This window comes from Hippopotamus amphibius, chromosome 3, assembly GCF_030028045.1.
Source record: "Hippopotamus amphibius kiboko isolate mHipAmp2 chromosome 3, mHipAmp2.hap2, whole genome shotgun sequence".
Taxonomy (NCBI): Eukaryota; Metazoa; Chordata; class Mammalia; order Artiodactyla; family Hippopotamidae; genus Hippopotamus; species Hippopotamus amphibius.
In genome coordinates this window covers 77,354,029-77,377,897 of record NC_080188.1, presented here as the reverse complement: position 1 = coordinate 77,377,897, position 23,869 = coordinate 77,354,029, and the positions used below count along the sequence as shown (strand labels likewise).

Genomic DNA, 23,869 nt, shown 5'->3' with positions numbered 1-23,869 from the left:
TGCAAATTCTCAAAACTGCAGGATTGTAGTGTGTGCTGGTGACATGGTCTGATTGGTGGCAATGGTGGTAGTGTGTGTGTGTGTGCGCGTGAAGTTGTAGTTCTTTTTTTGAGTAATAGAGAAAGTGATGACTTGGTGAACCCTAATTTCATTGCCAAGTACAGAAAAGAAGATAGGTCAAATGTATTCTCTTTTAGTCTAACATGGGAGACATAATAAAAATACATATTTTTGTTTAAAACTGTATACATTCTGTTCCAAATGTAAAGTTCTGTGGTATAAAACATGGTTTTTTTTTTAAAGCCATGCATAGATTTTAAACCTTATGGGACTTGCTAAGAGAATCATCGTGTTCAAATTCAAGTAACTTCTGCCTTATAGTAACTACCACAGGGATTTCTTTTATAAAAGAAGTTTCTTTTTTAAAAAACTGGAAAATTGTTTCTCTAAGTTTGGAGAGAATGTATTATGTGGTTTTCGTGTTGCTGTTATAGAGGTATTTTTATTTCATTTGACACTTATACTGTTATTTAATGAAAAAGCAAGAGTGGTAGGGTTTGGAAGAGATGCACTATCTTCTTTTATCTCTGTTTCTTTTTTTGCAAACTGAGATGGGGAAGGATTCAGCTAAAAGCCATTCCTCAAAATGTGAAGTAAACATGAGGTCTTAATTCCTGAGTAAAGTTGCAAAGCTATATAACTTTGTAAAACTTTGTGAGTCTGGGCATTAACCCAAGTAGGAGAGAAATATAATTAAGGATTTCTAGCTTCAAATATCTGCAGGAAAAAAGGAAAGGAAAAGAAAGGCATTAAGAATTATAATAGAGAAAAATCAAAGGAAGTTAGGAAGGAATTTCCAGGTGTATCTGAGAGTAATATTTCATGCTAAATACTGTCTTCTCTGTGTTTAAGTCTAAGCTTGATAATTTGAACCATGAAAATAAGACACCTTCACCACTAATAGCAGTGTACTGATTACAGGCATGTTATTTATGTTGGTTTGTTTATTTTTTGGTCATTTTGTTTCCCAAAGTGAATTGTATAGATCACCCATGTCTGCGTTACCTGGGGTGGTTAGAAAAAAAAAATCCCTTATCTCTACGTTAGACCTGTTGAATTAGAATGCATAGTGGATGGGCCTCAGGATTCTCCTTTTTAAAATTATGAAATATCATATCTATGAAAGGTATGTAACACACATGTATACAGTTTAAAGCATAATACTAAATACCACTGTGCCTACCATCAACCTTTAGAAATAGAATGTGCTAGTCAACAGTAGTTTAGGAACTTCCCTAGTGGTGTAGTGGTTAAGGATCCGTCTGCCAGTGCAGGGGACACGGGTTCAACCCCTGGGCCGGGAAGATCCCACATAGTGCAGCATGTGCCAACTAAGTCTGTGCACCACAACTACTGAGCCTGTGTTCTAGAGCCCGTGAGCCACAACTATGGAGCCTGCGTGCCGCAAGTACTGAAGCCCATGTGCCTAGAGCCTGTGCTTCACAATAAGAGAAGCCACCACAATGAGAAGCCCTCGCACCACAAGGAAGAGTAGCCTCCGCTCACTGCAACTAGAGAAAGCCCATGCGCAGCAACAAAGACCCAACATAGCTAATAAATAAATAAATAAATAAGTTAATTAATTAATAAACAAACAGAAAATACAGTAGTTTAGCACCCGCTTTATGTAGACACTGCCTTCTACGATAGGGAATCAAAAGGAGAGTAAGATCTGGGGCCTGCTTTCAGGAAGCCTGCATTCAGTGTGATGTTATACTATTCAGAACCTCTATTTCATGTTATAAGCCTCACAAAAGTAGGCAAAACAGTAGAATGGCTTTACATTGGTCCATACCATTAAAATCATTGTTGTTGTTTTTTTTTTAGTGTAGGAAAAAAACCAAGATGTACACCAAGTGAGTTCAGCCTCATTCAGCTGTGTGGGGCAGCCAGAAGTTCCATTTGGGGATCTGGGACTGTGTTTGCTTCCTGTAGACAGTAGGCTCTCTTCTTGCTTATTCTAGAGTTAAGACGGTGTGCTTCTTTTACTGTAAACAGATTTAGTTGATATTTTTATTATATTTAATTAACAGGCTGATGATTTTAGAACCCTTTGACAGTCGTGCAGAATTCCAAGTACATTTTAAAGAAAAGTTTTGATTTCAGGTAGGGTAGAAAGGTGACAGGTTGAAAGTGTGTGTGCGCGCACGCACTCGTGATCGCGCCAAATTTCATCCGTGGAGTTATTGCCCAAATCTCTTCAAAGAAAGCTTAAGAATGTCTCCCGAGCAAAGAAAATTATTACATGTGGTGAACTCTTTAAGTCATTGACGAAGGTCATGGCAGTCTGAGTGTATTTAAAAAAGGTGTTCTATCTGCTTGGAAAGCAAATGAAGTGCTCATTATGAACTTTAAAATTATAGCTATGAGAAGATTTTTGCTAGAGGTGAAAGATCAAGATCATCACAGTCCAAATGGAAATGGCAAGTGCAATTTCTGGCTGATCAGCAAGGCATGAAACATTTCAGGGTTATTTTGCATTATCAGTGGGGAGTTGATCTTGCTAATCCAATGCATGAAGATAAGATTCACTGAAACATTTATAAAGGCATTTAGAGTAGATCTGATCAGCGGAGAGAGGACTCCAAGTGAGAAAGAAATCTGATCTGTCAGTCACTGTCTCAGCTTCAGCCATCACTGGGCTTTTGTGTACCTTGCCTTTCTCTTCTGTTAAATGGACTTGGTCACTGCTTTTGCTTGCAGTGGGAGTTTACTGGCCTCCTGGAGCAATCTTGTACAGCCTGAAAAAGGCTGTCAGTGTTGAGCCCTCTTGCAATCTGGCCTGTGTGTACTTTTTACCCTCCTGTGCTCTCACAGAAATGGTAACATTTTTTCCTCTTTGACAGATGAAGAAAGAACTGAAGTAATAGCAGCAAGAAATTCCATGTCCCTACTCATCTTTTTTAACTTTTTTAACATTTCTAACTTTTAACTTTAGTCTCATTTTTTGGATTGGGTTAGCATTCTTAGGAGCCCTGGAAAGAGTTGACTGGGTTTGTTTGAAGCTGCTATAAAACTGGCTTGAAACATACCTAGATTTCTCAAGATTTTTGTGTATCACTTAGAATTCTCTCATTTAACCCCATAAAGCCTCTCAATTGTCTTCCATTTCTACCCCTCCAACCACATGGGCCCTCTCAGTGGTTGGCAGTGACATCTGTTCACCAACTCCAGTGGTCAGCTCTCACTTCTCATCCTCCATGACCTGACTTCAGCCTGTGACACCATGCCTACTTGCCTCCAATTTCCTTTTGCTTCCCTAATTCTCTTTTCTCCTAATTCTCTTGCTACGTCCCTCATCACCCCTTTTCTTCTTATCTGGCTCCTTTCCCATCTGAATGGGAGTATCTTCCAGGGACTTGATCTTGAAACACCTTATTCAGCACCACTAGATTTCTGTTTCTGAGCCCTTCCTTCTGTAGCTGAAGTCATTTGCCCCGCCACCTTTGGGTCCAACTCTGCCTCAGACATAAGGACCAGTCCTGACTTGGGTGAGAAGTATTTAAACAGCACCAGCACAACGTGCTGAGGGACAGCATCACCCCCTGTGCTGCCAGGCCACCTGACCTTTTAGCAAAGGGGACACTTGCCAGGAAATCGAAGCAGGTATTTGATTCCTGCTTTTGCCATTACTCACCTAGTGCTCTGAGTGGTCACCAGGTAAACCCTGGGCCTCTCTGAGCCTTGGTTTTCTCATCTGAGGAGCAATAGTGTTTGCATCCTTATCACATAGAATTGCATACAAGGATCTCCTGCAGTCACATGCAGAAGTACTTATAAGCAGTGAGGGAACGCATCCAGTGTGCATCTGCATTACCCCCGTTGTAGAGGTTTGTCACTGACGAAATCACCTAGTTTTCTGAGTCATTTTCATTGCTTCCTCAAAGTTTGATCTAAGTTCATTCATTCATTCATGCAAAACTATATGTTGAGTACTTGCTATAGCTTCCTATAAATGGTACCTTCCTAGAATTTTCAGTTGAGAAAGTGATATAAAACATCAACAGTAAATTGCAATATAAGAAGGCTGGCGTTTAAATACATTTACAAGATGGCAGGTGTCTAAATAAATTTAACAAACTGGGTAATCCCAGTTTATTATTTTGTATGATAGGTCCTCAATATTTTTTTTATAAATATTTCTTACCATAACATGGGATATTCATGTCAAATACCCAAGATTACCGCCTCTGGAAACTAAAGAGCACGGGAAGTCAAATTAGTTATGGAAAGATTGCTTTGGGAATTTAGAATCAGATAAAGGGGATTGAACAGACCTGCAGGATGTTTCTTCTAAACTGTAAAGCAGGGAAAACCACCCCGGTTCCATTCCAACTAACAAACAAACAGACCACAGAAATAATCAAGACACAAAGGTACCATGTGTTCTTTGAACAAGTCTTCATAAGCATTGGACATTTGTTATCTAATTCTTTTTTCAATATCAGATTGTCTTCATATATTATGACCAGCATAAAACATTTTTCAATGATTTGGTTTATTTCTATTAGTTACATTTTAATTATCAAACTTCCATTTTAGGGAGGTACCCTGGGTCCATTAGTGATTTTGAGGAAACACTAGTCTAAACAACAGCACACTCATACCTTTTTTCTGAGTAAATCTCATTTGAGTGATGTTCATATTTGTTGTATCTTATTATAGAGAATTTGATTATTTATACCTTTATTTCCAAATTCTGGGCAAGTACCTTTTTTAGGTTCTTTGGCTTATCTGTGCATTGACTACATGCCAGTTACATATATATTTGTATATATTTATAAAGTTGTTACTGTTGAAAATAGGAGACTTATTTGCAACCATTTTTAAACCATGGAGTTATGGGAATATTAATAACTTAAATCTGAGAAGACTTAGTTTCTTCTCTTGGCCCCATCGCTAACTAACTCTATGATCTTGGGTGTTTTCTTTTTCAGCTTTTTAATCAGTTGTATATAGGTAGGATTGTTTTAGATGAATATACTTTCGGAAAAAAATATATAAAGATCTATGTAAATTAAAGGAGGTAATCTGTCATTTTAAGCTGTTTGCTTCTTGGTGAAATATGATCTACTCCGTTGCATTAATTGTAGATCTTTGTGCTTTCTCAGTTTATTCTCCCTCTGAGATTATCTACTTCATAACAGAGAATTACATTGTCCATGTATCTTTAGTATGAAGGCGTTCAGCATCTCTCAGTCTAAAGGAAACAAGCATAATCTTGACTGCATTGCTACCAACTTTGGAAATGAGTCTTTTAAACTTTACTTGCTTTATGAAGACATCAAACTGTGTCTTCTAAGTATCTAATGAGAACATCTTGCTTAGTGCAAAAAGGTTTTTCAGGCAGATTATTCATGACCAAGAACACTTGGACCCAAACTAATGGTCTGAATATACTGAGTGAGACTGAGCTGCATTCTAATCAAGTGCCGTGATGTTAGACCTGCAGGGCCCTCTAAATGAGTGATTTTCATTTCTTAAAAAAACACAGCACAGTTAGAAACTGAAACGTTACTCTGTGTGGAATTCACTCTCTCCTCTCCTCTCTTGCCCTCTCCCCTTCCTCCTCCACCTCTCTCCTTTCCTTCCCTTCCTTTTCCTCCGTCTCTTCCATTTTGGAAAATAAATGTGAATCAGTATTCACTAAGTTAGTTTTGGGAGCTACAGTTTGAAAAATACTACCCTAAACTGTAGTGGAAACATGCCATCTGTGTTTCCTCCTGAGTTAGCTCCTTTGATCCTCTGGACAAACTTTCTGGCCTTTGGTCTATTCTCAAGGAAATTCCTGGCCTCCTATTACTTGCAGACAGTTCCTTTGGTGTTGGCCCTCAGACCAGTCTAAGAACTTTGTGTTCCTGAGAAAGTCTTCTGCTGCTTGTGGTCAGCTCACTTGGCTGGTCTGTTCCTGTAATAGAGACTTCCTCATCTTCCAGTATCTGCCAGTGGCGGTTATTGCCTGTCAATCAAGGCCCAGCTCAAATAAGCATTTCCCTCTCAAGAAGCCTGGCAGGTGCCCAGGCAGAATTATTAATCTTTTCTTCCTTCTACGGTAGACACGGTTTTTGTACCCTTAATCAGGTACTTTTGCATGTATTTGGCTCTTTAATCAACTTTTGAATTCTCTTGGCAGGAACTGTTTTTCTTTGTATCCCTTTAATGCAATACAAGAGTATCCATAATACAAATGGTAAAGGATTGGGGAAGCTGGAGAATGACTGCGGGTTCCTCTTAGTCATGCAGTGGTCCCAGCAGAGTTGTTCAGAACAGTGATGAGGTCACTTACATTGCAGTAGTTTCCATAAGTACATGTTCTCAATCTCTCTTTCAATGATCTTTTTGTAAATTTACTGTGCCAGAATAAAGTGGGATAGAATTGAACAATATTCTCTCTAGATTAGACATATTTTCTCATTGATGCACGTACATTTCAGATCCCATTAAGAGTGCTTATTTGCAGGAAGTTTTCAGAATTTATGCTCCATAGTGTTTCTTATTAAATAGTGTTTAAGATCTGGACTCTGAGATGGTGTTACTACCAAGTTCCTGTCTAATTACAATTACATTAAGTTCATATTGTTTGAGAATGGTATATTTTCTCAAATAGGCAGATCATGATAGTTTAATTCTAGAAAACAGTCTGAGAAACTAACTATATGAGGTAAAGTGTTTTTATATATTTATACATACTAATCTTTTTTTTTAAGTGCATGATAGCCTATGAAAAATGCTTTTCAACTTTTGTGGCCCTCCTTATCAAGGATAGCTGGGACTGATATGCCTTAATTCTTGTTTGAATTTACATTAAGCACTTGTCAAAATAAGCCATCGTAGACACTCATTTCATTTATGCGATGGAGTTGCTGGCATGCATTTACTCTTCTTATTCCTCCAGCGTTTGATGTTTCCAGTTCCCCAATAGTTTTAATGACCAGTTATTCTGCTGTGTGTTTGCACGCTTGCTGTTAAAGGTGGGATACGTAGTCACGTTTTCATGTGAAAAATGGAAGCTGACATTAAAATTAAAACAGTATCTACCATGCTCAAGTAGTGTATAAAGAGAGACTTGAATTCTGTTGGTTTGGTGTCATTATCTTTTTGTAGATAAGCAAAAATGGAATTTTTGTTGGAGGATTATGCAGCTCTTTTGAAAAAATTTTTATTTTCAAATTGTGGTTGCAATACTTCTGAGGGTAAAAAAAAACCCTACTTGAAGAAACAGTTTGCCTGCAGTTGATGAACTTGTACAACTTCAGGCCCAATTCATTATAAATTGATTGTCAATAGAGAAAGAGGAAAGAAGTTAATTGAGTTAGAAGCTTGTTTGCTTAATTAAAGGAGCCTTTTACCGGTTGGAAGAAGCCTGACCTCAGGTTTTACAAAGCCTCTTAAGGATGTGAAGAACTGCTAGCATTTTTCTATACTTTCCCAATTTCTGACTTGGAAGGGAAAAAAAAGGGCACAGAAGGATGAGGGAATGACGCAGGACCTCAATAACACACAATTCCGGGAAACATTCTGAACTTTTGTGGGCAATTCCTCTGCCCTAGGTGGATTTATTTAGCTGCTGAGCTGCACAGCAAGAGATGACTGCAGTCACAGTAAGGTCTTGCCATCAAAATAACAACATCCCAGTGCCTTTATGGCTTATGATATGTGTCAGTCCCTGTTCTCAGTTTCTGTATCTGTTAACTCCTTTAAGCCTTTTAACAACCTTTTGAGCTAGGTACTATTATTATCTCCATTTTATAGATGAGAAAACTGACGCGAAAAGAGATTAAGAAACTTGCCCAGGGTTCTGTAGCGCAAAAGAAGAGCGAGGATGTAAACCCAGGCGCTCTGCTTTCAATGCCTGTGCTCCTAGCCTTCCCTTAAATACTAGACTCTCAGTTAACACTGGAGGTAGGACCCATGATACTAAAAGCTCTCCATCTACACATGGCTTAGGACCGGAACTACCTAGGTAAGAAAAGTAAGGGTCGATCTACGAGTAGACTAAAAAGCCAGTAGTTAGCAGGGAAAAAAAAAGGGGTTAGGTGAAAAACTAAGAAGTTGTATAGATATTGATTTTCTCACTTAACTGCAAGCCTCCTTTGAGGAAGCTTTCCCATCTCTCTACCAGGGCTCTGTGGTACTTACCCCATCAAGGCACAAGTAGCAGGGTATTGTAAATGCCTCTGTATCTCACTGTCATCATCAGATGGCAGGAAATGTGTATTTCTTATTCACAGTTTTATCCTCTGTGTCTGGTGCAGTATTTGGCATGTGTTGGTGACACAATAAATACGAGGGTGAGTCAAAAATTATCCGCACTCTGACTGTAGAAGTTATAGATGTTTTGCTATAACTGGAGTGCGGATAATTTTTGACTCACCCTTGTATGTTTGAATGGAATCATATCCTTGAAGGACTTTAAATCTAGCCCTATTAGTGTCTGGATTTAAATGTCTTATTGAAGTAATGACTGATATCTGGTTTTACTTTGTCCTATGTTAAATAAAGTTTTATAGAAAAATCATAATTTTTTTGTAGAAAAATCAAGACACATAATTGGCTGTCTCTTGTCATATTTTTACTTTTCTCCATTATTCACACCTGTTCTGCTTTGTCTAAACATGACAGCCACAGCCACTTACATGGTGGCAGCCTCCAGAATGGCTGGCATAATGCCTAGAAGGAAAGAAGAGATTTCTAGTGCTTGGAAGGAAATAAAAGACTTTTATGTGGTTGATCTGGCCTCGAAGGGAATAAAAGACTTCTGTAGGGTTGATCTTGCATTTTCAAACCTATTAAGTGATGAAAAACATACACAGACATTTTAGTAGCTGAATGGGACCTTTTAGTCTATTTTCTTCCCTTTTAAGTTTTGGATGATCTTTAGTCTAGTAAATATCTCATATGGGAAAAAGGATTTTGACATTAGAGGCATTAGTAGATATTTAAAATATATATATTTTTTGCTTGAATGATGAGGTAAAATTTCTTTTCCTTATTTAAAATAAATAGTGATTTCTGGACGGAAGTTTTAGTATACAGCTGACCCTTGAACAACGTAGGGGTTAGGGGTACCCACTCTCCTTGCAGTTGAAATCCATGTATAATTTATAGTTGGTTTCTCAGTATCCATGGATTCAACTCCTTATACCCAGCCACAGACTCAACCACTGATCATCTAGTACTGTAGTACAGTAAATTCTGTAGTATTTACTGTTGAAAAAAAATCTGCATGTACGTGGACATGGGCAGTCCAAACCCTTGTTCAAGGGTCGACTGTATATGGAATTAAAATATATGACACTACTTGTTTACATCGTCTATAATACATTTATTTTGCATATCTTATGAAATGCTCTTACCTGTATTTTCTTTTCCTAACCTCCCAACAATTATATGAAGTAGATAGGACTGGTATTATGTTAACTTGACTTCTGTAGTTGGTCAGATTAGGAGTTGACTAAAGTCACGCAGTTGGGAAGTGTAGACCCTTTCTCCAGGACCCTTTCATCCTGTTATGCAATATCTTCAGCAAAACCCACAACACTCCAGATATCAGTTATATAAGAAGGAACACCTTGATCTTGTGTTGGCTTCTCATTAAAGGTGGACAGCTTGAAATTTTTCTGAGAAATGAATGTCAGTGTATGATTAAAACAAATGATCGAACATTTGCAATTTACAGAGCACTGAGCTAGTATGAATATTTTGAGGAGTGGGGAGGTTGAGTGCAAAGAGAATGGCACGTCTTGTGCTTTCACAGAGGTTGGTAATGACATAGGGAAAACTGGGAGCATTAACAACAGGTGCGTGTGAGTGAGCAGGTAGGGAAGGTCAGGATGGGGCTGGGGAGGTCACGAGAGCTCGAGCTGGGCCCATGGGTCCTTTTTGGCAACTTGGTTCTTGGTAGTGATAGGCTTTCAGATTCTCTCTTAGGGGTTAGGGCATCTTTTGAAAGGCCTTCCCGGTGGAGTTGAGATAACACACTGGTTGAAAGGTTCAAGAGAATGGATGGGTCTGATGGAAGGGGTGCTGCTCACAAATCCTGTCCCAGTGGCCTGATTGATGCAACATACTTACCTGCATGTGGAAGCCGGAGTGTAGACTGACCGAGGAAGCAATTGCATTGTGGCTGACAATTTGACTGCAAATGTTGCTTCTTTTATACATAGTGAGTTGGTGGCAGAATTATGGTTTTGCTGTGTGACATAGGTACCAAATCTGAACGGTCAGTGGCACAGGGAGGCCAAGCCTGTGTGCCCTGCTTCATGGCAGTTGTAGAGTTAAAAGAAAAGATCACCACTGCCCTAGTCACAGGAAGATTCTTCACATACATCTCAGCAGTTTTCATTCCCTGCAGGATGAAGGGGTGAAAAGCAAAGCTGAGGTTTCCTTCTGTGCCTCGAACATGAGAGGCCTTTTGTCTTGAATTTGTTTTGGTACCACAGAGCCAAATTCTACCACCAGGAAGCCAGTCTCACCCAGAAACACAGCAGCAAATGCATCCCTTTCCAGCAAATGTTATTCCAATATCTGAAACTGTGATAACCACGTACATGCTTTTTCTTTAAATGCTGTTTATTTAAATAGAAAAAATTAATTTCAATGTTAGAAACCCTATAAGTACATACCCACTTTCTCCTCCTATATCCATACCATAGATTATATAAAATATCTCCTGGCAATAGATACATGTTGTTTAGTGTTAGCTTGTTAAATGATTAAATTAACATAATGTGTACATGCTTTGCAAATTACAAAACATTATATAATTATGTTATTGCTATAGATGACTGGCTTTTAAAAGTTTTGTTGATTGGAAAGTCTATTGGATATAGTTAATTGTTCATAAATTAATCACTGCTCTCTTGAAAGATTATTTGAATGGCCTATAGTTTCTAGTTGAGTATTGAATTGTCTTATTGGATGTTGTGTTATTACTTTGGGGGTTAGACATTAAATGTGATATTTTTCACCTTGGTTGAGAAAACTAGTTTTATCATGCTACCTGAAGAAACATTTAGTATTTATTATCTCTCTTACTTGCCTAAGTTGCTTCACGTATTTTTTTTTGCCTCATAAGCCTGGGAAGAGAGGATGCTATGATAGTCTACTTGATTTTTTAAAGCTTATTTCCTTTTTATATTTATATTTTAAAAATCTATGCCTTTGTCATCTGAGCTTTCCCCCTTTCTCTTCCCTGTACTTCTCCTCTTTTTCTTTCACCATTGTTTCTCCCTCTCTTTGCTGGTGCATTGCAGTTCCTCCACTGACTAGGTCTTAACCCAGCTAGATTTTTCTTTTCTTTCTTTCTTTTTTTCTTTTTCTGGCTGTGTTGGGTCTTTGTTGCTGCCTGTGGGCTTTCTCTAGTTGTGGCGAGTGGGGGCTACTCTTCACTCTAGTGCGTGGGCTTCCTATTCCAGTGGCTTCTCTGGTGGCTTCTCTGGTGGCTTCTCCGGTGGCTCAGTGGTTGTGGCGCACGGGCTTAGTTGCTCCTTGGCGTGTGGGATCTTCCTGGACCAGGGATCGAACCCGTGTGCCCTGCATTGGCAGGCGGATTCTCAACCACTGCGCCACCAGGGATGTCCCCCAGCTAGACTTTCCAGTAGGTTCCTGCGTGGTCCTCTGGCGCCTTTGTTGTTGTCACTGCCCTCCTGGTCATCTCGCCATTGTGTGGTCTCTTGGAAGCTCTGGGTGTAACTGTTTTTTAACCCAGAGTGGGACGTCCACTCAGGTCTCCAAATCCTGAACTGGGCCTTATAATGTTGAACGTGTCTACTTTCCTGGCACTATGTATTCTTCCAAAAGCTGTTAGGGTTGGTCAGCCTGCTCCGGCAGTGATGGTCTCTGAAGGTCTCCTAGGACAGGGGACTGCCTTCCACACCAGCTCTGTGGGTAGCAGGTATTTGCAGGGTCCATGGGACTCCATGAATCATTCTGCCCTCAGCACCAAGGTATTAGGAAGCTTCCTCTAGCATGTGTGACCCTGTCGTGCTTGCTGCTACTGTCACGCACCTTTGGGCCTTTCTTCTTGGCAGCCAGCTTTAAATTGGCTGCTTCCAATGTCTTCTCAGAATGAGTCACTGCAGCTTTATATGGATGTTGCAGAAGTTACGGAGATCAATGGCCAAATGAGAGGAATCTAGGCTACGACTGGAACGCTCTGAAATCTCCAGTCAGAGTCCAATCATATAATCTTAAACTCCCTCCTCCATGATTCTGTACAAATAATTCTCCATTTGATCTGGGAGATAGGCCTTAAAGGGAATGGGTTTGGTTATTCTGATTTTCACTCTTTTGCTTCTTTTCTGACTTTTTTTTCCTTAGTGGTGGCAAGGGATGGGGGTGGGGTGATGGAAAATCATTGTCTTCAGTCCACACCTAAAGTTATGTTTTCATCTCTACATTGACTCAGTCTAAGTCAACACACAATATTAACTCATTGGGAGAATCTGCCTGATTCATTTGTTTAGTAAGTACTCAATTCATACTTAATGAAATAAATGAAATTCACTGTGTTGCAAGGAAATGAATTGATTTCCTGTCTCTTTAATTGGATATTATTGATATTTTTTCGAATTGAAACCTAATTTCAAATTTCTTTTTTTCATCATGGTAATTTGTTGATAATTCTTTCTTTCATATGAATTATACTAATCAGATACCAGTAATAGTTAATGGATTTGTTTTCCCCCCCTTTTTTTTTTGACTTGTTTATTTAGCTATAATAGTACTTGTATTTAAGTGACTATCCTGGTTAACATATGTATGAGACACCCCTGTTGCTTTCTAATATCCTTTTCCCTTCATCTTTGGAGCAGAACCCAAACTTTCAGCTGGGCACATTGCCACCAAAATACTGTATTGACTAGACTTCCTGGTGTTTTAGTGGCCATGTAACTAAATTCTGGCCAGTGAAATGTAAACAGAAGTATTGTATATCACATCCAGGACATCTCTTTAAAAGTGGGTGGTACAGCCTTCGTTTTTCCTTCCTCTCTGCTTACTGGAATGTGGATTTGATGACTAGAGCTTGAGGAGAAATCTTAGGCCATGCTAGTGATTAGAGTTTGTAAGGATAGCAGAGCAGCAAGAACAGGATTCTGGGTCCTTTGGACAATGGGTTGCCTGCCTCTGGACTTCCCTCACGTGAAAGAGAAGTGAATACCTCTCTTGTAGAAGCTACTATTATTTGGAGTGTGTGTATGCAGTTAAACTCAATCACAATTAATATACAATATATGTGTATAGTTTTCAAATAATAGAATAAAGTAAGCTTAACGCTGGAACTACACTGAATATAATTAAAAATAATATGATATTTGGAAGACACTTGGAGAGCTGGATTAATTCCTGGGTCCATTATAACTTAATAGTGCACAGTATTGTAAAAAACATCTCATTGGTTGTCTTGAATTTTCTACCTCTTTTGATTCTGGAAATGTAGATTAATACTGAAAAATAGCTTTGTTACTTAGCAGCAGTATTCCTAATGCTAGGTACCAAACTCTAGACTTCTAGGGGAATTTCTGGAAATTTTTTTTGGAATCCATTTTACTAATGTGTTCAGGAACTGATTTGGGGCTTTTTTTCCATTTCATGAGTGATGGTGATAAGAGTGTGTAAATTAAAAGGTGATTGCTGATGCTCCTCATGAACTTTATGTATCTATGGTCAAGGAAAGACATTCAAAATAAGAGATCTCCAGATTTTTGAGTTTTCATATTATTGTTATCTAACATAATTCTTTTAAAAATTGTGGTAAAATACACGTACATAATAAAATTTACCATTTTAGTTATTTTCTTACTTTAAAAAAAATCAGAGGTCATTTCCACCTTTTTTAAAAATTAAAAAAAAATTTTATTATTATTTTTTGGCTATGTTGGGTCTTCGTTGCTGTGCGAGGGCTTCTCATTGTGGTGACTTCTCTTGTGGAGCACAAGCTCTAGACATGTGGACTTCAGTAGTTGCAGCATGCAGGCCCAGTAGTTGTGGGACGCAGGCCCTAGAGCACAGGCTCAGTAGTTGTGGTGCACGCGCTTAGTTGCCCCATGGCATGTGGGATCTTCCTGGCCCAGGGATTGAACCCGTGTCCCCCACACTGGCAGGTGGATTCTTAACCACTGTGCCACCAGGGAAGTCCCTAATTATGTTTAAGTGTTCAGTTCATTGGCACTAATTACATTGCTGTGTAGTCATTACCACCCAGGACTTTTTTAGCTTCCCAAAATAAAACTCCATACCCATGAAACAATAACTCCCCATTTCTCGCTTCCTCCTAGCCCCCGGCAACCGACACTCTTGTTTTGTCTTTATACATTAGACTACTCTAGAAGCCTCATATAAGTGGGATCATATAATATTTGTCTTTTTATGACTGGCTTATTCCACACTAACATAATTCTTTTGCTTTATTTGATAATAAATGAATTGTTATTGCTTAAACTGTATTTCTTATGTTCATCCTCTGAAAAGTTTTGTCTCTAGTGGTAATTATAATGGATGTTAACAGAGTAGATATTGTTAGGATAAAATAGGGTATTAGAATTGTTAACTTATGAAGTACAGTACAAGGTAAAAGTCACTATATAGTTATGTGTCTTGCATATTATAAAGACAATTGAAACATAAAACAAGGACTTTCTTTTAATAGATATGAGATGAATGCATTAGATATTTTAGCCAGTCTCGTGAGTTTTGTCACCCTTGTAATAACATAAATGTCATATCTAGTGTAACCCTTGATTTCATATATTATCTGAATGTATTACAAATAGATAAAATGTGACTTTAGGATAAAATATTGAAGTTCACAGGTTAAGCAGTTATCCCACTTGGCTTATATTCTGTTTGTGTAACAAATGGTAAATTTTTTTTTTTCTCAGAATATATAGACTTGGGGGATTGAACAATAATCCCTAAAAAAAGAATTAAGATGTTGATGGTTATTTGTTGCCTTGGGGGGAAAATATTGATAATCTTTGTCATTTCAAAAATAACATTTTGTCCTTGACCGAATTGTTTGGCTTTTTGTTTTTTTTTTTGAAGCTTCTGTCACTTCTTGTACCCTCTTTTTCCTCAGAGGCACATTACAGAAGTACACTTTAATCAGACCTTTCTGGTAGATTGGTAGCTAAGATTCTTTAAAAAAAAAAAATCTCCCTTAAAAGAAGAAACATGATAGGGAGTTGGCGTAATGGAAGGCATACAAATGTATTTGCAGATCTTAGACATTATCCCACAGTTTTGGTGTAACCCTTCAGCTGACAATTAAAATCTTTATCAGTCATCACCCAGCCCTAACAGATGGGTGAAGAATTAATCCGATTTGTATTTTTCCTCACAACTTTCTCCTACACATTGTAATATTCTATGATTAACATTCAGTGAGTTCTTAAAGATGATTGATGGGCCTTAAAGATATAATATATACATCCTATTTAAATTATGCTGGAGTAAAACCAGAGAACAGAAGCGCTCCTAAGACGCCTGTAGAAATTTGAAGACAATTTTGATACTCTGGTCCACTCGAAAAGAAATCTGCTAATACTGTAATGTTTTTTCCCTTGCCAGGACCCTCCTTGCCTGGTGTCATTTCTTGAGCTCTCCTGGGAGGAGATTAGTCTAAAACAACAAAGTAGCCAGATGTCTGGTTCTGAGAGAGTCCCAGAGGCCAGGCTCCGGTAGGCAACAGAAACCGCGTGGGGCTGAAGATCAAAGATACCTGAGAATTACTTATGGGCACATAGTATGTGTCATTCCCATTATTAACAGTCTGAGAAAATTTGTTTCTCTAATTAACCCTTTTGTTGGAGTAACCTTAAATTTTAGTGAGTATATTTCTTTTTTGATATGTATTCTTTTGTGGAATTTTGAGAAGCGCACGTATCAAAAAAGAGAAATGAAAAGGAAGTCACGTGCTTGACTGAAATCTCTAAGCTATTATCCTTATCCAAATAGATAAGCTATCCAGTGTGTAATCATTTATCATGAAATAAGTGGGCATTATGGTTCTAAGTTAAATTACAAATTAAGAGTCTGGAACTACATGGTTTCTATGTACAAATAGCTGTTCTTAAAGCCCCAGTCCTTACTTTTAAAGTACTATTAGTTCAACTTTTAACCCTTTCAGAGTGGAGATGTTTAGATCACAGCTTCCTGGTCTTAGAATGCATTCGGAATAAATCCCAGTGGTGGGAAATCTGTCCCCTATTAATAGTTGACCTGTTTCTTTTCACATTGGTATTATAATGAAATGCTAATTAAAAATTCTTGCCATCCTTTACCTGTTTGCTTTATAGGTACAATTTTATATTGTTTAGACATATACAGATTTGGACAATATGAATACGTTTGCTTTCTAGAGTTCGTCTTAATCCTAAAGCCTCTCAAAGCTTTTAGCTGAATTTATTCTAAGGTATAATGAAAAATCTAATGATAGCTTCTAATGTCGTAGCCCCTAGATGAGAGTATCAAAGGAGAGAATAAAAGATTTGGGTTGGCCTTGCCTCTTGTTTTTGTTCCTGTTCCGTATCATCATGTAACAACAAAATGATGTAAATGCCTTATTCCTGCTTTCCTTGAGGTATAATCATAAACCATTGTTATCAAGAGTGTGATTAGCCAGCGTTAGCGCTTTTAAGTGCTACCACACATTCTTTAACATCTGGTAATATAAACTTGGCATAAAAGCTGTAAAAATGTCCTTAAACCTAATTGGAGATATGTGTTTGCTATATAGTGCAGAGATTTCATCTCCTTTGTGCGGTGGTCAAGGCTTCTGTTAACTCCTTGAGGAAAAGGAAGCTCCTAGGAGCAGTTTATGAGGATTAATTGATTGATCTCTTTGTTTTTAGATTTAAGCATGGAAGCAAGAATAAAATTGGCTTCTTGCACAAGGAACTGGAGAGGCAACTGTATTTTTTTTCAGAGCAGAATTTGTTGTTCCTTCTGTGACAAAGGGCGATCTGTGTTTTCACTCTTACCACCTGTGTTTCTCTTACTGGCTACCATTGTGAACACCATTTGCTATCACCAGAGGCTGTTTATTGTTTTTTTTTTCCCCTTTTATTTATTTGCCTTTATTTTATGCTGAATTTATTCCCAGGCCATAAGTTTTTATTTCTTCAGTTTCTTCTGGGATATCTTTTTCTCCTCTGCAACCTCCTTGTCTGGTTTAGGAACAGTCTGCTGTGTTTCAGTGAGGATCAGCTCAGTGCGGCAGGGAGAACTCATGCACGGGTTGTCTGTAAGTCCTGCACCGCATCTGGGGGGCTGTGTTCACCTGGATATACTCAACGACCAGACAATCTGCTTCTAGGCCCTGTAGTTCAGCATTACTCTCTGCTTTTTTAAGCATGTGCAGCAAAAACTCAGCACTCTTTTTGGGCCATCGACTCTGTGTCGTTGAACCTCTTGATTGGTATGACTTTGTGGGATTTTCTGGGTCAAGTGACTAGCAAACCATTTTCAGAGGTCACTTCGCTGCTTATAGGAAGAGGAAGCTCTGTTTTCCGGTTTTAATGCAAGTTGTCAGTTACGACCACTGTATCGTAAATATTTCTCAGCCCCAGTTAATGGCTTACTTTAAGCAAGTAGTATTCAGAGTAACAAAATACCTCCCAGTACCACAGTATTAGTCAGTTCCTTGGAATTGGTTATATGGCAAGATTTGATCTGAAGGAATGAGTGTCATTGTTCCAGGACTGAGGTCCAGTGGTAGAAGTAGCATTCCACCCTTTGTAGCCTAGGGGGCTGTTCTTGTTTCCCTCTTTCCCCTCACTCCCAAGACACACAGACTCATGTACACACACACACACACACACAAAACAGGGATTTGCTAAGGAGAAGGCCAAAAGGTAACTCCTCTTTTTGTCTTCCAGGTGTTATCAATGTTGCGGGCCATGAGCTTGTGAATGTCTTCAACTTGGGTGAAGACATTGACTATTGTCACTCTCTCTCCACCCCCTCCACCCGCTTCCCCCCCCTCCATGAACCATTGCTGTGTGAATCAGCTCTTTGTGGGGTATTTCTCTCACAACACTGTGTACACTGTGTACAGAGATGTATTTAATTATGTTTTTTAAAAAGTAGATATTATCAGCTTTAAGGAAGTGAAGAAGTATGGGTTTTCTAGTTTCTGCTTTTTATTTATTCACTCTGTCTTCCTTATTCATAATTTCTTTTTATATTACCTCCTCTAACCTTTCATATTTTATTTCTCTTTTTCTTCATCTTTTAGTTCTTAACTCTGTTTCAGCATTCTGTCTACAGTTTTCTAGGACAGGTTCTGATTTGAAATAAGAACTAGGTTGTTAGAGCAGGCAATTAAGACCGCTTGAAAAATTTTTAAAATAACAATGCATAATGATCTAGTGCTTGAGTGGGCACTGAGGGGGTCATCTGTAAACTTTTTTGATGGGATTATGTGCTAAATAAAAATCTTGTAATATAAATCAAGTTGGCTTTGTTAGAAAGTGATGACAATATGCATTTTAATTTCTCTTAATTTTAAAAGCTTTGAGGGTAAGGGTAGAATCTTAAACTTTACTCTTTAATCTATTATGGTCTGAAATATCTTAAGAGCTACTTACTTATTTACCTTTACTTGCTTGCTAAATTTCTTTAGTTTTAATTTAAAGTTATATTTATCCTTACCTGAGGTTTGAAGTAATAGCCTTGGAACATCTGTTTACTGTTTAAAATGGTGCTCTTTGACTTTAAGTCGCCTGAGAGTCTGAGGCTGCAAAGTGAGGATTAGATCTTAGCAGATGGGAAGGTCCTTTCCCCAGTGGCAAGTGTAGGGTAGCATGCTGCTGGAGAGGGCAGTCCTGGAAGGAAAGTTATGTTTTGAATACAAAATGATCAGTTCTTGAATCCTTGTGACTTCTAACTCTATTACTAAAATTTTAAAAAATTTTTACTAAGTTATAGAAAATTAAATGTTGTCATTGATGGTATCCAATATGAGCGGTTGACTGAAGAGAAATGTTTCCAGTGGAGTATTTTTCCTTTTTCAAGTAAGATTTACATGATTCACTACAAAATGAAACTACAGCCCATAGATAATCAGATACCTAAGTATAATGTTTGGGAAGCTGGGTTTCCTGAAGATATGAGGCTTAGTTATTTTAGCCTGGGGATTTTGCCTGGGGAAAAATGTATGTGCCTCAGCAGCTGAAGGGCTATTCAGGAAGAAACAAAGTAAAATGGCATCTAATTTAACGTGTAATTTCGATATTTCATACTTAATCTTATCCTTGGCAGAAATGTGAGAATACACTAGCTGCAAACCATCTCTAAAACCACATCTACAGTACCAAACTGAACTGGGTACAGTCCTTAAGAATCAAGTAGTTTTCCATGGGGAGGAGAGGGTTCTTTCTAGGTAATTCTCTGGTGGGAAGGGACTACTCTAGTAGAATAAAAATGAAGATGTGGTGTATTTCAAATATAGGTATATGCAGCCTAAAGGAATGGCTGCAGGGAGGGAAGGGGAGAGATTTTAAATTATGGTGTATCATTTTTAAACATAAGTATGGTTTCTTTTGCATTATTTTCTATTTCTATTTACTCCCACTTAAATTTGAAATAGCACTTTCCTTCATTTATGCTTAGTTTTTGTTTTTGTTCTTAATTTTAACCTCATCTAAAATTGAATATCTCATGGTAGAAATGATACTACAGTTCTGTCCCTTATTTCCTTCTCTACCATTCTTTATAGGCTGAATTATTCTAGCTGCATAAGTTGCTGTTTAAGTTAAAATCAAGTTCTTACTAATGGACTAGCTAGATTTCTGTTTTCTATAAATGCTTTTCTTTTGTTTATGCTAGAATAGAAACATACCCCTTGAAGGAAGTAAAATGATAAAGTCTAGGCTGCCATTTATTCTCTCACCACATGGCTGTTGTTTATTGTTTTTTAATCAAAAATCAAGTTTCTGTACTTAATGACTTGGGAGATGCATTACGTTTTGTCAAAATATAAGAATTTATGAAGAATAAAGAGCCTCTGGAATCCCCAAAAGATCAAGGAGGGGATGTATATAATTTTGTTGTTTTAACACATATATAAGCATTAATATTTATTATTGAGTTTAGTATTTTGTATTTACACTCCCATCAACATATAATGTATTATAGTGTATTGTTTAAAGGCTGTTAAACAGCTCTTGATTTATTCACAGAAGAAAAAAAAAATGTTAGGTGTTTTTTTTCTCTCTTTTATTTGAATTTTCCCTAGGTTGTTAGGTAATGAGCAAACAGAGTTGTTCCTGATGAGGGAATTTACATTATATAAAACCTGGTCTCCAGTCTGGTATGTGTGGAAGTAATCAGAGAGCTGACAAGTTGCTGCATGGTCACCATCATCAGTTAACGTAATGCACCAACTGTTAATGCTAAGGTAGCAGACGTAGCCTTGACAGTGAAAATCCGTGGCATGTGCAGACATGGCCCTTGGTACTTAGTTTTTACTCTAATTATTAGAACACACATAAAGCACATCAGGTTGCTTGGCTTAAACAGTAGTATTAGTTCCCTATCATTTAAAATTCATAGAAATATTAGATAAATGCACTTTTGTTTGACTGGAGGATTCATTTTTTATTAAAATAGCCATTTAAAAACCAAAATATAACATTCTAGAAAATCAATTTTTTTTAAGAAATACTTGACCATAAGAAAATGTTTCTCTAGCCAAATTGGTGGCGTCATGATCTTTTAAATAGCATTATTTGGAATGCCTCTAAAAGTACTTTTTCCCATATTAAATTAAATGCCAAATTATGCACCCTCCTTGCAAGCTTTTTAAGGAGAAATTTCATCAAAGAATGAGACTACTGTGTTTAATTTACTGAAGTGAATTATAATTTCAAACATACGTTTATGGTGTTTTAAAGGTGATCTTGTATAACGTATGAATAATTTCTTTTTAGTGGAATATACCCCTTGGCTTTTCCTTACTTGGTAGATATTGCAGCTTGGAAAGAAAACCACACATGGAGTAAATCAAAGACTCCAGGAACTGAGCAGCATTGAAACAAAACTTGGATTTCATACACGTAAAAAAGTAAAAAGGATAAAAATGGGCCGACTTTTTTTTTTTTAAAGAGTCTTCAATAATAATTTGAGATTAACATTTTTTCCATCATATCTTTTGTGATTTTCTACTTTGGCCAGTTGTAGTGATCCATACACTTTCCACATGAGGGGATCGGTATGCTTTGTGGGAACCTTAAAATAGGCTTGGGTTAGAATTAAGAAAAACTACATTTCGAGAAGACATGGGGATAGGATTCCCCCCACCTCTGTCCCCTCAAGGAAATAGTGATGGAAGCCTTTCAGCTCTTTCCCAGACCTCTAGTCCTCTGTATTGATGATGAAAGAATCTTTAGACAACTGGTGACCAAGCAGTTTGCTTTACCAACCTGGGCTCATGTATTTGAAATTTGGTTTTCAGTCTCATTCCTGCCTACCGCAGCGATATGGCCTTTGGACAACTAGACTTTCAAAAGTTAAAAGGCAATAAGTCAGTCCCCTGGAAACGATGCAGAAACGTAGATTCAAATCGTAAATAAGGAAATGCATTGAGTACATTAAATAGACATAGAAAAATGGATTTCTGTCTTTTGTAGTAAGGTAATTGGGCACCACTGCTTGGCAGGAGCTGGTGCTATTGAGCCCGCTGTAGCTGCCACAGGTTGATAGGCAGGTGATCAGGCAGCTTCCACCAGGGTCTGCACAGGAGGCCTACCTAATATGCTGTCTGCCCTAAGGGCCTATGGGAACACAGTTGGATTATTATGTTAATGCCTGAGCCTGCTGCCCTCTTCCTATCCCAGCTGGGTTCCCTGTTGTTAGGAACTGCTTTGCACTGACAGTGGAGTAATATGCTTCATGATTGAAAGGGCAAAGGGGCTTGGAAGGAAAAAAAAAAGAGAGATTAGGCCTGCACAGATATGTAAATGAGGGAAGGCAATCTGTAGGAAGATTTCACTCTAAGTATAGAGAAAAAGTTTATTACAGAGTTCTTTCATAGCATGAGTGATTTTACTCACTTCTTAATTAATTTCTGCCCTTGCTTTCCTTCCTAGCACTGGCATATACAGCACAGGGCAGTGTTTTCCAAAATAGGCACTTAGGTGGATTTGTTTTCAACTAAGATGCTATGACACGTTGGTACCCAGGTAGAGGGCTGACAGTAATGCATTTTTTCGCACATTCATTATTCTTTAATACTCATTCCTTAGTTATTTCACTGTAATTTTTAGAAAAGTTATTTTTTTAAGATGCTGAAGGATTTATACTTTGTGTGGACACCACTTTTATTTCTCTTTATTCTTGATGCAGCTTTAGAAAACTGCCTAAACCTATGTTTTGGGAGTAGGTAGGGATGGATGTGAGGAAATGATTGAATGAGGTGGAAGGATATTTTGGCGAGTTATGTGTTTGATATGAGTAGGTGTTGAAATTGCAGTAGCATTTTGTTTTCAGTTGAGGTTTTTAATGTTAACATCGTAACATAATGAAAAGAGTATGGGCTTTGGTGTCTACAGACCTATACAAATCCTGGCTCTACTAAGTACTAGCTATCTAACTTCAGATAAATTACTTTACTGCTAATCTACCCTATCTGTAAAATGGGTGTGATATGAATTTTAAATGAGAGGAAAATGAATATAAATCATTTAGTCTGATGTAGAGTGAGTACTCATAAATGCTTGCCATAAAGATGATACTTTGTTGCCATTATAACAGTACTAATTTTTGGTTATTAGATGATTATTTTAATATGTATGGCTCTGTACTTTCAGTGGACTGAAGATTTTCTATCTTTCCCCTAGATTATCACCAAGCCTCACCAAGTGAGAGTAACTTTAGCTTCAACCAGAATTTGAGACAGAAAATTATTCAGATAGACATTATTTAACTGAAAGAGTTAATGCTAGAATATGTTCTTAAACAGTTTTATAATAAGCCATTCTTCAAATGCTAAGAGAATAGTGAATGGAAAAGAAAATCTAGTCAGGCCAGTGTTCTAGACAGTTCTGAAGGTACTTCTAGTGTTTGCCTAAATTTGGAAAAGTTTCTAAATATTCCTACATGTGTAACTGTTTCTAATACATTTGTTTATTTGAACTAACTTAAAATGGCGTATATGATTAGTAAGTACTTTTTTTAAAATTTTTAAATTTTAATTTTATATTGGAGTACAGTTGATTAACAATGTTGTTTCAGGTTTACAGTAAAATGATTCAGTTATACATATACTTGTATCTATTATTTCTCCATTTAGGTTATTACAGGATATTGAGCAGAATTCGATTGGGAACTATTTTAAATATATCTCTTGGGTTTTTTACTTAGCACCATATCTGTTGCACAAGATGATTGTGTAAAGATGATCAGTGTGCAGTGCCTGACACACATGCAGGAATTGGGAGGTGGTGGTCACTGATATTAGTGGTAGTGCACGTTCCATACCGACAGACCAGCCTGTGTTAGTAAGTTTGCAGATTAAAAAGGAGAAGCTTCAGGGAGATTCTCAAGGTCAGCAAATGCAGAAAGTCTGGGTCTAGTATAGGCTCCGCAGGGTAGTAGGATGGTTACCATATATCCGGTGAAAAAGGATCTACATGATTCTTTGTCATTTTTTCTAGTCATTTTACTACTCTGTTGAAAACTTTGTTAAAGTTTAAGATGGGTACCTTGTGTTATATTAGGAAAAAGACTCTTTTCTCAAAAGGTAATTGTGCATTTGACTTTGCATGTGCAGATTAAACGCAGAAGGAACCAGTTCTAAGCAATCCTT

The 23,869-nt window shown here is 37.6% G+C and overlaps 1 protein-coding gene across 9 annotated transcripts in view; it reads left to right on the top strand.

Annotated features, from left to right (window-relative positions):
- The window catches only part of SLC10A7 (solute carrier family 10 member 7), a 249,193-nt gene that overhangs the window by 23,899 nt on the left and 201,425 nt on the right, over positions 1 to 23,869 (top strand). Inside the window, exon 5 of one of the 9 annotated variants that reach the window (XM_057727489.1) lies at positions 17,940 to 18,001. The exons of the other annotated variants lie outside the window; for them this stretch is intronic. Within the exon in view, the coding sequence (XP_057583472.1) occupies positions 17,940 to 17,972 (33 nt within the window). The 3' untranslated portion in view covers positions 17,973 to 18,001. Of the gene's footprint in view, positions 1 to 17,939; positions 18,002 to 23,869 lie in introns of those variants that run through there. 9 annotated transcript variants of the gene reach the window in all.